This window comes from Propithecus coquereli, unplaced genomic scaffold (genome assembly GCF_000956105.1).
Source record: "Propithecus coquereli isolate 6110/MARCELLA unplaced genomic scaffold, Pcoq_1.0 Scaffold84, whole genome shotgun sequence".
Classification (NCBI taxonomy): Eukaryota; Metazoa; Chordata; class Mammalia; order Primates; family Indriidae; genus Propithecus; species Propithecus coquereli.
In genome coordinates, this window is record NW_012154618.1 from 4102747 (window position 1) to 4119024 (window position 16278).

The 16278-nt window shown below is 40.3% G+C and overlaps 1 protein-coding gene across 1 annotated transcript in view; it reads left to right on the forward strand.

The window, feature by feature from the left end:
• GPAM (glycerol-3-phosphate acyltransferase, mitochondrial) overlaps nt 1-15584 on the forward strand; it is a 61574-nt gene extending 45990 nt beyond the window's left edge. Inside the window, exons 12-21 of the mRNA XM_012663881.1 lie at nt 1406-1491; nt 2226-2341; nt 4300-4370; nt 5175-5439; nt 5992-6134; nt 7350-7427; nt 8055-8195; nt 9558-9747; nt 10840-10898; nt 11800-15584. Coding sequence (XP_012519335.1) covers nt 1406-1491; nt 2226-2341; nt 4300-4370; nt 5175-5439; nt 5992-6134; nt 7350-7427; nt 8055-8195; nt 9558-9747; nt 10840-10898; nt 11800-11916 — 1266 coding nt within the window. The 3' untranslated portion in view covers nt 11917-15584. The remainder of the gene's footprint in view (nt 1-1405; nt 1492-2225; nt 2342-4299; nt 4371-5174; nt 5440-5991; nt 6135-7349; nt 7428-8054; nt 8196-9557; nt 9748-10839; nt 10899-11799) is intronic.
• The last annotated feature ends 694 nt before the right edge of the window (nt 15585-16278 follow it).

Consider the following 16278-nt stretch of genomic DNA (forward strand, 5'->3'; position numbering starts at 1 on the left):
CATGGCACCTCTCTGTGTGGGGCCAGTTTCCTCTCCTATACAATGAGGACTATGACAAGAGTGCTGTTTCCTAAATTTTTCCTACCAGATTTGCCTGTTGACAAAGCAGAACGAGTATCTATTTTTGGGAGATAATCAGGCTTAATATTTATTGCTATGTTTTAAAAAATTCATGAGAATCTTACATGGTGCTTTATAATATATATTGGTATTTTATATTTTGTTTTAAAATTGCCATTAGGGGAAATTTTTCAGAACATCTCCCCTAAAACTGGGTAAAATTGACAGGATGGTGCTGTGTCCTGGTGAGTGGAATCCAGCACCCACACGTGCCAAGGGGTAGCGCCGTCTTCACTGAAAGTCTGGGACTGGCAGGTCCTTGAGTTTTTTGCCGTTTTAAATGCTTAAGATTTTCAAATCAGTGAAGGAGAAAGAGAAGGCTGGGTGAGGAAGTAGGGAACCCAGGGATAAAGACCAGAGGTCCTGCCTCTTCTTATGTTTCACTTCTTGGCTTAACTTTAAAAGATTCTAACTGCTGTGCTAGATGCTTTCTGACTTTTGGCTTTTAGGAACCTCATCATTTCTTACCACCTTTCTTTTTCTTTATTTTTAAACTATTGCACAGCTTCTCTATCTTGCTATGATTTGCTTTTGGATTGAGATTCTTTTGAATATTATGTGACCCTTGAGTTGCCGGATTTCCTTTAAAAAGCATGATTGTTTCAGGGCCGGGCGCGGTGGCTCACACCTGTAATCGTAGCACTCTGGGAGGCCGAGGCGGGTGGATTGTTTGAGCTCAGGAGTTCGAGACCAACCTGAGCAAGAGCGAGACCCCGTCTCTACTAAAAATAGAAAGAAATTAGCTGGACAATTAAAATATATATATAGAAAAAAAATTAGCCGGGCATGGTGGCACATGCCTGTAGTCCCAGCTACTCGGGAGGCTGAGGCAGGAGGATCGCTTGAGCCCAGGAGTTTGAGGTTGCTACGAGCTAGGCTGATGCCACAGCACTCTAGCCCGGGCAACAGAGTGAGACTCTGTCTCAAAAAAAAAAAAAAAAAAAGTATGATTGTGTCAGTTATCACTATTAGTATTGGGAATGTCAAATAATTTCATGAAGATGTGAGAAAAGTTAAAATTTTTCCTTTAATTTTTAAATGATTTTGTTTAAGCATCGATTCTGTTCTTTATATCTTTAGTTCTTAAATTTCATGCTTAACAACATTCTATGAACCATTCTGAACTTCTGAAGATAGTTTAGGATGTAGGAAGTATTTCCCGTGCTCCATAGGGGGGCCCATTTTATAAACACCTCCCTCTTAACCTTTGGAAGATCAAATTATATTTTATATGTTGGTGTGAAAGTGAGAGTAAATGATCCTGTTGTTTTTTCTCCCCCACCAGGAATATTTAGAAAGCCAAAGTCAGAGACCTGTGTCTGCTCCACTTTCTCTGGAGCAAGCATTATTACCAGCTATACTTCCTTCAAGGTAAGATTTGTGGAAATTTTTTATACTAACTAACTAAACTGTCAAATATCTGTTATTTCTTACATTGCATAGAAAAGTAGGTTAACTTTATTAAGAATGTCCGGCTTCCTGTTTTCATTTCCTCACTCCAGTAACTTTTCTCTTGGTCTAATAAAGGATACTGAAATAGCATGTTTTCATATTAGTTTGGAGGTTTTTGATTATTTGCATATAAAATCTTGTTGATTTTATGAATCATGTAGGAGTTCTTATTTGATTTGTGCTTTTTGAATGTTTGAGCTGAATTTTGTTTCGCTAGTATATTAGGTTATGCATATTGTACATAAGTGAAATGTATAAAGAAGTTTTGCTATTTGAATTTTGTAGAATTCAAATTGAATTGTAACTTAGAGAAATTGAATATGAAGCCCTTCCTTTAGTATGTGGAAGTGTTGAATTTTCAGAAATGTTTTAAAATGAGGCATCTTGCTTTATGCATTCTTTTTGCCAGTGGGTTTTGGAAGTGATGTACCAACAGATTATTTAGTCATAACTAAATAACATGTTTTGGCCAAGGGAGTGTATTAAATATAAAGTATATTACAGAGGAAAAAACCCCAGAGAAATACTCTTATTTGTGGTTTAAATTTCAAATAGATAGTAATTGCAAGTATCTAATTCATTTATAGAATAGTCCCACATCGTTTGTCTTGTAAAACAGTGGGGTTGTGTGTTGATTTTCAAAAAATTTTTAGACCTAGTGATGCTGCTGACGAAGGTAGAGACACATCCGTTAGTGAGTCCAGAAATGCAACAGATGAATCCCTACGAAGAAGGCTGATCGCAAATCTGGCCGAGCATATTCTGTTCAGTAAGTAAAATGCCAAACTCTTTAATTCTACAATTTAGATTCAGCATGGTACGGGGCAAACTATGCAGGTTTTAGAATCTGCTGAGGTTAGTTTCCACTTCTGGTTCTAATTCACAAGTGGCTGTGGGTAAGTTATTAGAAAGAAAGTAATACTGTGGGGATTTGAGATAATATCAGTAAAACAGCTCACACAGTGTCTAATAATTAGTAGGTGTTCATGCAGTAGTTCATGTGCTTTATAAAAAATAGTATTGCTAAAATGATTTGTTGCCCCTTTTGCTTATGAATGTGTTTTTTTTTTAAACTAATTTGTGATATGACGTCTAAGTTTATAGTTGCATGTCCCTTTTCTCCTTGGGCCTCGTGAGTTTTTTCAGTTCAGCAAATATTGAGTGGCCAGTATGTACAAAGCTTTATTTTGGCTGTGGGGAATAAAAATTCAATAATTAATGATTCTGTACTTAAAGAGCTTATGCCCTTCTTAGTGGGATAGTCGTACACAAATAATTCAAGTGGGAGCGAACCCAGTGCAGAGTGTGGGTTGACTACAGAACAGGCCTTCCTTAAGTTACAGGTTGCAGAGTTGTGTACTATTGCAGAGCCTGCTTTAAATTCCTGAGGCAGCACTGTGGTCCCTTGGTGCTCAGCGCTGTAGGGATTTCCTTGTCACTGTTCTCTGGGCCAGGACCCTGGTCAGATTCTCAGCACTTTCTGCCAATGCCATGGGGGAGGATTTCTCCCCTTCTTTCTCTCCTTCCACTCTGGCCACTCCCATTCCTACTTGACTTTGGGCCAGAGGATTCTTTCTTAAGCACATTTGATTTTGTCTCTCCCTTGCTTAAACTCTGGATACAAAATATAATACATTCTTATTGTCGAAAAGTTGAAAAATAAAGATAACATAGATAGCAAAAAGCCATGACCCAAATAACCAGTGGTGTTGCTGTCTAGGCTCTAAAAATATTTTTTTACAGTTTTGTGTTGTGCTGTCTTCCACTTATAACACAAACATTTATTCATGTTTTTAAAAACTCTATAAATATCCTTTTAAATGGCTATATAGTATTGAGTACTTTTTTTGTAAACACTGGAGACAACTTCAGTTGTGAATTATGAAGTATTCATGAGTTCATTATCATCTCAGGAAACTCAGAAATGTTATCTTTATTTCAGATCATTCCATGAATATTCTTAGATTTGCTTTATATAATTTTCTGCAAATTCAAAGTGTTAGGTTATATGTTACAGTCATTCTCAAATGTACTTCTGTGCCCTTCCTTCCCACCTCTGGCCAGATTGGAAGAGGAAATGCAAATACATTGAGCATCCATTACCATGGGCCTTGTGTCAGCCCAGTCATTTTATGCTCACACAGCCTAGTGAGCTAGGTAGAATTTTTATACCAATGAGGAATCCGAGGCTCAGGAATTTAAGTAATTTCCCCAAGTCATGAAATTAGTGAAGAAGTTAGGATTTGAGCGCAGATTTTTCTGACTTCAAATCCACTCTCCTCCTGACCCCCGTCCCGCTCTGCCTTCATTTTAATGTGGTAAATCTTTAATAAGAGTGAAGTAGAGTTATAGTTAGAGAAGACTGCATCCAGGAACAAGTCAAGGAATATGAAAATGGGGTATCCTGTGGACCTAAAACAGGCTTGTATTTTCATCTTGGTATTTTAATAAAGGTGTCTTTTGTTCATTCATTAACTCAGTTCCACTGGCTTAGATTGCAGATAGACCTGCCTTAGCCTGTTATATGATTAATAGTGACCTCTAATGAGGTTCCATTGTACCAGCGTAGAGAACATCATGTAATGTTATTTTTGGTAAATCACACTTGTGGGAATGTGCTAGAGGACTTTTATAGTTTTAAATATTCTTATTTAAAATTTAGGTACGTTCAAAAAGTTTCAGCTATGTTGAAAAAAGTGCAACTAAGGTTTTGTGTTTGCCTTCCAGCTGCTAGCAAGTCCTGTGCCATTATGTCAACGCACATTGTGGCCTGCCTGCTCCTCTACAGACACAGGCAGGTATGTCTGCAGTGTCACCTGCAGTTAAATAGGAATCAGGGGACGTTTTGTCAGCTGTTCAAATACTTATTCAGGGGTAGCTTTGGCCCGCTCCTGGCTAGTGCTATGAGGTAAACAGTAAAATAAGCTGAGGACCCTGTCCAAAGGAGCTTATCAACCTGATGGGGGAAAAATCCACGTGAAAACCAACCAGACTGCTCAGACTGCTTAATATATGTAGTAAAAAGACATTCTTTGATTAATATTGTTAACACAAATAAGGTATATTTCATTGACATGCAGTATGTATGCCGATAGTGAACACTTTCTGAGGGAATCGATTTGTATTTTAGAACCTACCCTCTACGCTCTCACAATATTTATCTAAGCTCTATGATGGCAGAGACCATGTCTGTCTTGTTCACAGTTGTGTTCTCAAACCAGACGTGGTGCCAATATATAGACGCTAAACAAATATTAATATTTGTCAGGGAAATACTTAAAATGAAGGAAATTCTTGCTGAAAAAGAAGCACTTCTTATTTTCAGATGGCTTTCCTTTCGCTTTGTGATCTTACATGCTCATATCCCATGTCCTGGTTTGAGTGTTCTCTGGTATGTGAAATGCTTTGACATTCCTGGGGACCAGCTTTTTAAGCTGCTGTCTGACTTGCTCTGCATTGCTGTTCTGGCTCCGTTTCTGTATGTGCCAACAGTGAGCTGCAGAAAAGCCAAAGCAAGGAGAAAATCTTGGAATATTGGCCTCTCGGCCTTTTGGAAAGGAGGTTTTCTGCTATGATGAGACCATTTCTGTCTCTTTTTTTAGGGAATTGATCTCTCCACATTGGTGGAAGACTTCTTTGTGATGAAGGAGGAAGTCCTGGCTCGTGATTTTGACCTGGGGTTCTCAGGCAATTCAGAAGATGTAGTCATGCATGCCATACAGCTGCTGGGAAACTGCATCACGATCACCCACACTAGCAGGAACGATGAGTTTTTTATTACTCCCAGTACAACTGTCCCATCAGTCTTTGAACTCAACTTCTACAGCAATGGGGTCCTCCATGTCTTCATCATGGAGTCCATCATAGGTATGTCAGGGCCTGAAATATTTTCATGGAAAGTAAATGGGCCTAGAACACACAGTGGTACATAATTTGAGTGATAGCCCCTCGTTTGAGGGAATGCATGGCTATGTTTTTAGTTTTCAAATGAAAATGTAATCTGCTGTTATATCACTATTTTTAACTACAATGAGCAGTTCCTGAATTACCATCTGCATTGTATTACACTTATTACTAGGGAGAGATGAGGTGCCTTGCTAGCCAGGAGCTGAAAATTTAATGAGTCAGCACATACACGCGGCAGTAAAGTGAGGGGAGGGCCTCATTTGTGAGTAGAGAAAACAGTGAGGAAGGGGAACAGGGCACTGACACCTTTGGGGAAGGCTTTTCATGGAGTCAGGGTTGCATGGAATCCTAAAAATCAAAACTTGTGGGATTTACTTCAATGTCTTCAGCAAATACAGGCTATTATTTTTGATATGTTAACAGTCTCTTAAGATAATCCAAATTATCCAAGCTAGGTGAAGTTTTTCTTGGAGACTCAGAGCTGGCAACTTCATTGTTGCTTTCCTTTCTCAGCCTGCAGCCTTTATGCAGTTCTGAACAAGAGGGGCTCGGGGGGCCCTGCTGGCAACCCCCCCAGCTTGATCAGCCAGGAGCAGCTGGTGCGGAAGGCGGCCAGCCTGTGCTACCTGCTCTCCAACGAGGGCACCATCTCGCTGGTGAGTGGAGACTCTTCCACGTTGCCTGTTCTCTCTTTCTTGAGCGTTTTCCTGAAAACATAAACCACTTACGTTTTCCTCTTAGAGAATTTTTGGCCTATCATTGATGCTTTATATTCCCCTGCTGGGTTTCAGTGACCCCCAAACCAGTATGTTGTTTACTATCTTGGTTTGCTGTCTGGCTCACTGCTCTGGCGAATCCTTTGTGCAGCTGCGAGGCGTGATGGGACAGACTGCTCAGTGTCCTCAGACAGTCAGATCCAAAGCTGCTTAGCACTTACTGCGCATAAGGCGCTGGGTCAGTGGTTGGTAAATAATTAACGCACCCATCCCTAGATGAAGGAACCACAGATGATAAGAGTCAGAAACAGCCTTAAAAATCATCTACTCAACCCTCGCGATTTACAAATGAGGAAATTAAGGCCCGACAGTACTAATGAACATTTATATTATATCTTAAGCACTTTTAAACATTTATAATGAGGCATATGTATGAAGCAATAAAGAGATTCCCCCCTTGAAATCATAAACAAATAGAATTCATATTTTATTTGAATTCTGATATTCTCTTTGACTTAACGTGGCTGTGTGTTGAGACATTTATGAGTACGTGCGTTCTGAGTACAGCCCTCGTGCACGTCATTCTTTGTGTGGGGTGTATCGGTAGGTAGTGCCAGTGGGAATCTGTTTTACATGAACTTTGGGTGGTGGGAGGGGAGGGGTGGGGGCAGATAAGGCTCCTAAGATTGACCTTGTTCGTTCCTGGGTCTTTCTTGAGTTATTCGTATGTTGTGTCTCCTCATTCACCACTTTGAGTACAATTTTTATTGTAAGATAGCTTTTGCAGAGAAATTGTCTTATGAAGAAAAAGGGGCAGGTGTGGGGGCGTGGCAAGCAGCCCCTCTGCGGGCTTGCTCCACTGGGGCCGAGAATTGAGCTCAGGGGCGCCCTTTGCGGGCGGTGCCACACTGGGTGCTCTGGCAGTCAGGTGAAAGAGGCCTCTTCTTGGACTGCGTCCATGATCTTGCGTTTATCAGGGGGCTGGGGAGGTGGGCGTCAGAGATCAAAGGAGCAGTAGCCCTTTGATCAGTTGCCCAGTAGCAGGAGGTAGCTGAAAGAATGGTAGTCTGGCAGCTACCTTGTGTAGTGTTTTTTGTCTTTAAAAAAAGAAGTAGAAGACAGTGACATTTACATTTGAATGACTTTTCTTTTCAGCCCTGCCAGACATTTTACCAAGTTTGCCATGAAACAGTAGGAAAGTTTATCCAGTATGGCATTCTTACAGTGGCAGAGGTAAGAGGAAGAGCCTTCCTGTATTTGTCTTTATTTAGTTACTTGCTCTTTATTTCCTTATCTTTTCTGCCAGTTATTTAAACCAATAATTAACATTTGCTGTGTAGTCACGTTCAGAAGAAGAGAAGAGAAAAATAAGAAAGGGAAGAATAAATGTGTTTTGGGATTGTTTACTATTTTGGTTCCTTTTGTATAAGTGATGTTGTCTAAGACACACCTTCACTTGATTCCGCGACGTCCAGAAGTTTGATTCTAAGGTGTGATGTTGTATGTATCAGTGTGCTTATAGCTTGCACATCTGAACTTTTCTTTTTTGAGCTTTTGTTTTCATTTTGGTAGATTTAGTGTAAAGGGTATGGCTTGGGAAAGTAGATATCCACTTAGAAGGTGTGAGGGTGTATTTATTTGATCTGTGTGGTAGCTCTCTCCTCCCATCCACCCTTTCTTTTCTCCTCTGCTGTCTCCTGAGCAAATCGAGTTTGGAAAGGGAAGTGGACTGACGTGACGAATGGTTGAACAAAGAGTCGGGAAGGGACTTTGAAGGGGACTGTTCTGTCTGGGCTCCCGCTGGGCGGGTGTTTGTGTGCTGCACATACTTGCTCACTGTTGGTTGTCTCCTTGGCCTAGCAAGATGACCAGGAAGATACAAGTCCAGGTCTTGCTGAGCAGCACTGGGATAAGAAGCTTCCTGAACCTTTAACCTGGAGAAGTGACGAAGAAGATGAAGACAGTGATTTTGGTGAGGAGCAGCGAGATTGCTACCTGAAGGTACTTCGGTGAAGGATTCTGGTGGACACTGCAGTGATACGTTAAGGGTTAGGTTACACTAGATAAACTGGGACTCTGATGACTTATTTGTATCTGAAGCACCCACTAACTAGCTCTGGCAGCTTCTATGTAGTAAAGATACTCAAACTGTTCGAGTTGAGTTAATACATTAAGTTGTTTAGTTTGGGTATCAGTAAGTGGAAAAGGAAACAAGAGTCTGAAAAGTCAGGAAGATGGACGTGATAGGTGATACCTTTCGCTACCCTCAGGACATACACAGGTACGTACCTGTTTGCCCATATCTGCACCCACTCCTCATGAGGTAGTAGTTTTTGTTCAGTCATCACCAAAGCAAGGCAGTACGTGGCAGGTATGGTAGGGAAGTTAATTCTGAGCTGCCATTGGCCTGGTTTTTGTTTTCGAGAGTCACTCTTGCATCCCTCCCCAAATTTCATGCATTCAGCTCTTTGCCTTCAGTTCAGCCAAATCCTACTAAAGGCGAAAATTTGGATTCTTAAAAGATTATTCCTGATTTAGAAAAATCAATTTTGTCTAATTTATACTTTTAGAAATCAGAAATAATGACCTGACTGAATACCCTAAGTGGATTATTCTCTTTGCAGTGGGATAGCACTCTTAGTACACACTCACACACACACACACACACACACACACACACACACACACACACACACACAGAGTCAGTTAAGAGGTGTAGCTTCTGAAGATTCCAATGACATTTAAAAATCCTCTCTTTTTTGATATGAGTTTCAAGATTGGGCAGTGATCTTGCTTTCACACTCCGGAGGGGCTTAACTAAACCTGCGTGTTTTCGGTGGATACAGTGAGAGCCTCCCTTGCCACGAAGCACCCTTCGCTGTGGCCATCACTCCCCACGGTGCTGAGCGTGGGTGAAGGTCATGTCGGGGAGGCAGGAAGTGGGGGGCCAAGGAAGGACTGAGATGATCTTGGTGGTCTCGACTTGTGGCCTTTTTGTCACTTGAATAACTGTCGAACTCAGGCTTCAGACCCTGGAGGGCCCAGCCTCAGGACCAGCCATTTTCAGTGATGATAATATGTCCTAATTATGGCATTCAATTATGAAAATTTCTCCTAGGCGGCCGTTCAATGAACACAAGCCTCAAATACTGTAAAAGTGAATGATTACAATAAAGAATGCATTTCAAAACCAGCAGTTGCTTCCAGCAGAGATTCTCTGCCTGAGGAGCAGTGGGCCACTTTCATGTCATGTTAGTGTGCGTGGCCATCTTCTTAAGTGACTGGTTCTTCAAAGAAAGTTCTCTGTCTGCTTGCTTTGTGTTGCTTGTCCCTTCCCCATGGCTTCGTCTCTTGCACTTTCAGGTGAGCCAATCCAAGGAGCACCAGCAGTTCATCACCTTCTTACAGAGACTCCTCGGGCCTTTGCTGGAGGCCTATAGCTCTGCCGCCATCTTCATTCACAACTTCAGCGGTCCTATTCCAGAGCCTGAATACCTGCAAAAGTTGCACAAATACCTAATAACCAGAACAGAAAGAAATGTTGCAGTATATGGTATGTTAAGTTACTGTTTGGCCTTCTTTTAAAAACTATGTTTTTTTGGATTAAGAAGTCTGCTAATTGTAGAAAATTGGAAAAATGCAAAATTATGCTGACCTCTATAGAGTATTACTGTTATCTGCTTCGGTATGTTATATATTGAATGTTACAATTATATGTTCTTATGTCTGGCTTTTTTCACGTAACATTATTTGTGAGATTCATACATGTTGCATGTAGTAGTTGTTGTTATGTAGTATTCCACTGTATAACTGTTTACTCCATTTTATTTATTCATTCTGCTGTTGATGGATATTTGGGTTGTTCGCAGTTCAGTCTCTGGGTATATTCAGCTTTAGTCGACACTGCCAAACAGTGTCTAAGTGGTCGTGCCAACTTGCACTCCCACCGACAGTGCGTTTCAGTTGCTCCACACCCTGGGCAGCACTTGGTATTGTTTGCTATGTTGTCTTCTTATAAGAGACGTGATTGGGGTGGGAGTCGCATTTTACACAGTTATGGTTTGGAACTGAAACTGCTTTGAATCGGTTTTTAGAGCCAGAGGGATCTAGAGATAATCTGATCCAATCACCTCACCTTATAGCTGAGAAAACTACCCAAGGTCACGCAGCGAGTTAATGGGTAAACCTGGGTTTAGAATGCTTGTTTTATGATCTCTAGGATTGTGCTTTTTCTGGTTCCAGGGATGTAGGAATCATCTGTGCATCACTGTGTAGTTTAAAGGAACATTTGCACACTGTCTTCTTTGATTCTGACAGAAATCCTGCAAGATGGGTGTTTTAGGTAGTTCCCCTTCCTTCTCTCTTCCCTTCCCTTCCCCCCTCCTTCCCTCCTTCTTTATTTCTCTCTCTATCTGCCCTTATCTCCCCCACTCCCCTTTTATTCCTCTTTAACCGATGACAAAGTAGATTTAAAGCAAAGCATTTGGGGCCTTGCAGGTTGCCAGGGGCAGAAATGGAGCCTGCCCCAGTCTGCTGACTCACCCAAGCCCTCTTTCTAGCTCCCATGCTTTCTTACCGTGTGTGCTGGGGTTTGCATGTTTTGCTGGGCATGAACATCTGACAGGCGTTTATTCTTCCTTTATAGCTGAGAGTGCCACATACTGTCTTGTGAAGAATGCTGTGAAAATGTTTAAGGATATTGGAGTAAGTGTCTACCATTTACGATATAAAAGCTTGTGTCAACTACTGTTCTCTTTAGATCTAGACTACCTTTGTGATGGAGTGGACCCTAGAGAAGGAGTTTCTGGGAATGGGGGTGGGAGTGGGCAGGGATATATTGAAGGTGAGGCCCATCAGTAGATTTATTCGAATGTTCCAGAATTTTGCTGGTTTCACATTCATTCCCAAACTGCTTTTATATAATAGGCATCAGTATGTTTTAAAATACTACAGGTTGAGTATCTCTTATCCGAAATGTTGGGACCAGAAATATTTTGGATTTCAAGATTTTTTCAGATTTTTGGAATATTTGCATCATACTTACTGGTTGAGTATTCCTAATCTTGAAAATTTAAAACCCCAAATCCTAAATACTCTGATGAAGATTTCCTTTGAGCTTCATGTCAGCACTCAAAAAGTTTTATATTTTGGGAGCACTTCAGATTTTGGATTTTTGCATTAGGGATGCTGATCTTGTACCACAGTCTTGGCTGTTAATGATTCCATATGATTTTCAGTTATTTTCTTGTATTTTTTTTTACCAATATTGCTAGAAGTGTCCTCAGGTGTCCTTTACCCTCACATGTCATGTGGAACTTGAGTTCCATGGAGATACTAGTGGCCTTTCGTAAGGGACTATCTGTGACTTTATTCTAACACAAGTTTTACAGTATAGTGCTCTGGTTGGACTTCATCCCCCAAAACACCATGCTTGCACCCATGACCTCCCACCTCATACACACCCACATATGCATTTACTTAAGGCCAGGATACGATTTTGGGTGCCTTTACTGCCTTTTGGGGTCTAGGACACAGGTCAGGGTTGACAGAAATGTCTTTTTTCTTTTTTTTTTTGCCTTTAATTTAACCTAAACTTTCTCTTCAGGTTTTCAAAGAGACCAAACAAAAGAGAGTGTCCATTTTAGAACTAAGCAGCACTTTTCTACCTCAAGGCAACCGGCAAAAACTCCTAGAATATATTCTGAGTTTTGTGGTGCTGTAGGTAACGTGTGGCACCTCTGGCAAGTGAAGGGCGTGAGATGAGTCCCCCATGGGCTCCAGCCTCTGGCTCGAGAGTTGACGATGCCGTCGCATGGTCAGGCCCGCCCTGTCCTGAGGTGATCTCCCGGAAGACAAGTGCCTTCTCCCCTCCGTGGAGCTGTGGTTTTCCCGACTCTGAGACGACACAGCAGCCTACAGATAACGCTCGGGGGGACCTCAGCCTCTATTTGCAACTCGTAATCAGTAGGTTACAAGATGAATCTCAATAAATTATTTTGCAGTTTATTAAAGATTTACATTTTAAGTACAACTTTTAAGGACTAATTACTGTGATAGACAGAAATGTAGTTGTATTCTAGAACTGAATCTTGTATGCTATACTTAATGCTGTCAGGTAATTCAATGGTATATTTTCTGATTCATGGGTAATCCTTCCTTTAAAAATAATTGAGTCATCTATTCTCTCTTTTTCGGTTTTATCTTTGTCAATAGTAGCTAAATTTTAAATGGGAGCACCTTTCACCCCAAAGTGCTTTACAAATGAATGGGCCGATATACGTCATACCCAGGTATCACTGTGCTGTCCTTTGCAGTCAGATTTCGAAAGTGTTTTTAAGAGCTACATGAAAACAGACAATAGTAGTTTAGGTCAGAAATTGAGATATTGTGATCAAAGAGAAATTAATTTGGCTGGCAAAATTCAAGGTAGACTGCCAAGAAAACTTGGCATTGAAAACTTATGCTCTTATAAAAAAAGTGCCATTGAGTTTTAAATGACCAGCAAGTATTTAGAAACTCCTCCTCTTTTATGTCTATATCCCTTCTTACCCCTCAGGTGGGACCTGCTTCTCACAGGTACAGCTGTTTCTTGGAAATCCTCAAACCAATTAGCAACTGTCCTCACTTGATTAGCTTGGCCTGATAGACTCATACGGTGGTAGACTGCTGGCCCAGGGCTTTCATGTACTGCACATGGGTTGCAAACTAGACCCCTTGTCTGGGTGACTGGTATCCATTGGAGTTGTGCCGTGTACAACCTGTGCAATATACATGGTGGCCCTGCTGGCTGGTAAGTGGTCAGAGGCATTTATGGATTTTTAGCTTTGAGGAAAAAGCACGGTTCTTTAAAAATTTTTATGGGTTATATACCTAAACCCTGATGCCACACAGTGGCAAATAATTATGAAGAATTGTCTGTTCGTAATGGGTAGGTGCCTTTTGTGAGCAGGGAGCATGGTTGTTAGTTAATTGTGGTAATTATGGTGATTTCTTAAAGATCATGTAGTTAAAATATTTTCTACCAATTTATTGTCCCTTATCTCCATGATATTGTGGAATCAGGAATTTTTCCAGATGAGTATTGTGTAGATTTTTTGAATTTAGTATAAAAGTACTGAAAATTAAGTTTGTACTTTCATAAACTTGGATTTTAAACACTAATAGTGTCTTGTGAATAATATATGTGTTTTGGGAGAGGGAGGGATACTGATTGGTATTTCATGTTGTATGAAATACCTTGTTTGAAACTCGTAGCAATAATGCTATGCTCACTCTTCTCAAATTCTGCATTTAAAATATATTTTTTCTTTGTCTTTATAGGAACTCACATACCATTAAGTCATTGTCAGTTGTAGGGGTCTGGTGTGGAATGAGATACCACTTTTTAGCATTCCATTTTACTAATTAGGGTAGAAGAACACTTCTTGGCTGCATTTGGGAGGTACCCAGGGAGTCTTATTTATTCCCTCGGGTGTTCCTTATTGGGGGATCCAACATTTCACTAATCTCATTTTTTCATCCTCTAAATTGTAGTTTAAGGATTACTCAAAGTCTCAGTTAGCTGGAAAGTCAAGGTTGGCACTGACTTCCCAGTGGACACTGCTGCCCTGCCTGCCACTCCTGCAAAGAGCTGCTGCTCTGCCAGCCTGGGCAGAGACACTAGAGCTTCTCCTGCTTTATTTTCCATCTTGGTTGGTTTGTTTTCCAGAAATTCAGTCAGATGCTTTGGGGAATGCAATGTATGATTCGCTAGCTCTCTCGCCACTTAACTCACTGTGAGTATAAATATGCATGCTTTTTGTAATTAACTGGTGCTTTGAAAATCTTTTTTAAGAAACAAAAATCTCAACCAAAGTTATGCTCATCCAGACAAGCTAACCTTTGAGTTAATTTCAGCACAACTCATTCTTCAGTGCCTCATGACTGAAAAAAAAAAAAAAAATGCATCATCACAGTAAAGCTTCCAGATAGTGCTATTTTGCTAAAAGATATATTCTCATTATTTTCCAACAGCAATAGCTTCCATGTAAGGTGAAAGAAACTAGGTGCTCGTAAATAATTTATTACAGTTTACTCTATTGCATTTCTATAAAATGAAATGCATGCCCTCCAGGGGAAGACTGTGAGTCACGTTAAAAAGAAAAAACAAAAAACAATAATAAGCAATATAAAACTGCACTCTGTTTTTTAAAATAATGTGCTAAGTAATTTAGAAGGGAGGAAGGAATTTTTTGCTCTCTTAAAGTTTCAAGAAAAATAAAGGCAAAAGCTAGTATGACGTGTATAGAACTGAGAAAGCATTGAGTCTTCTTTTTCAGATCGATTAAGTCTCACGAAGTCATGAGGGTAAGTGGAGTAAATATTTCCGGGATTGCAATGAACGTAAGCTCAGATTCTGGAATTTCCGGTAACCCGGAGGGGAAAAAGCATTTCCCACAGTGCTCCATGTATTAGGAGTGCACTGTGAGATGCTCAGTGGTATATTGTAGAAAAAGTGTTGCTGACAAATGAAGTTTGCACGTGGAAACTTAGAGCGCGCTGCAGTGCAGTAAGGGCTCAGCGTCTGGCAGAAAACCTGTTTAACTCAGCGTCGCCCACACTATTTTGACCCCAGGACCTTTTCCCTCTTTGGGACACCTATGTGTCTCTCACTAGTGTCCCAGGGAAAACATTTTGGGAAACACTGTTAGGTAGTTCTTTAAGGAGACAAAACAGTAAGGAACAGATGGCAGTGCATGCATTTTGTGCTATCAGATACTGCATTGGATAGATGTATATTTCATCCCCAGAGAGAATAAGCACAGAAAACTGTAATCTAGGTGGTCGGAGCTCTTTCCTCTGATAGAAAGCTCAGTTGTCAATGATCCTGGCTTCTTCACTGAAAGTAGCAGAATTAATACCAAGATTAATCGGGGTAAACAGGGTCTTTATTCAAATCTAGAAGGAAATATTGCACAATTGTGTGCAAATCTTTATCCATAGATAGCACCAGTGTTTAGAAATGATAGGACCTATCACTGAGGTTTATAAGACTTACTATGGGATGTAAATCTGTTTTTTAAAATACTCTTTTTAGGAATCTAAGACTTGCCATCTGGCATTTTAGTTTAATACAAACTAATGATTGCATTGGAAAGAGACTCTTGACCTTATTTCTAAACATCTGAAGCTCTGAGATGTCTTGATGGGAAGTGTTAAACTATTTGCCTGTGGTACAAAGAAATGTTAAGATTGTTGTAAAAAGAATTACTATAAAGTACTGTAAAATAACACTGTGTGATTTTGTGACTGAAACGTACTTGGAAATGTTGATTGATTTTTATGCCTGTTAATGTATTGCAAGAAGCACAGAAATGTAGTTTCGTTTTAATAAACCAAACAATGAACATACTCTTGTCTTGGATTTGTAGTTAAGTTTTCCTACGTAATTCTTTACACAAACAATTGTTCTTGTTTGATTTTACATAGAATCTTATTTAAATGGTTAAAGATATAATCTTTCATTAATTTATGAACTTACAGTTCATGATTTTATTATTTAACCCACATCTCTTCAAATTTGATCAAGCATTTTAAGATGTGGATCTACATCTTAGTAATTGCTTTTATTTAGTGAATATTTACATTACAGAGATAATCTTTGGGTTTCTGTAAACATTCCTTTAAGCTTGGTGCTTTGTCGTGTGTGTGTGTGTGTGTGTGTGTGTGTGTGTGTGTGTGTGTTTGTTTCGAGACAGGGTCTCACTCTGTTGCCTAGGCTAGAATGCAGTGGCCTCATTACAGCTCACTGCAACCTCGAACTCCTGGGCTCAAGTGATCCTTCTGCCTCAGTCTCCCGAGTAGCTGGGACTACAGGCTTGAGCCACCACACCCAGCTAATTTTTTTCTGTTTTTTTGTAGAGACCAGGTCTCGCTCTTGCTTAGGCTGGTCTTGAACTCCTGGCCTCAAGTGATCCTTCTGCCTTGGCCTACCAGTGTGCTAGGATTACAGGCATGAGCCACTGTGCCTGGCCTTAATTTCAGATATTTAAGTTAATAAAAAGTGTGCACTGAAGTGTTAGGTTTTCCCTAGTAGTTTATCATA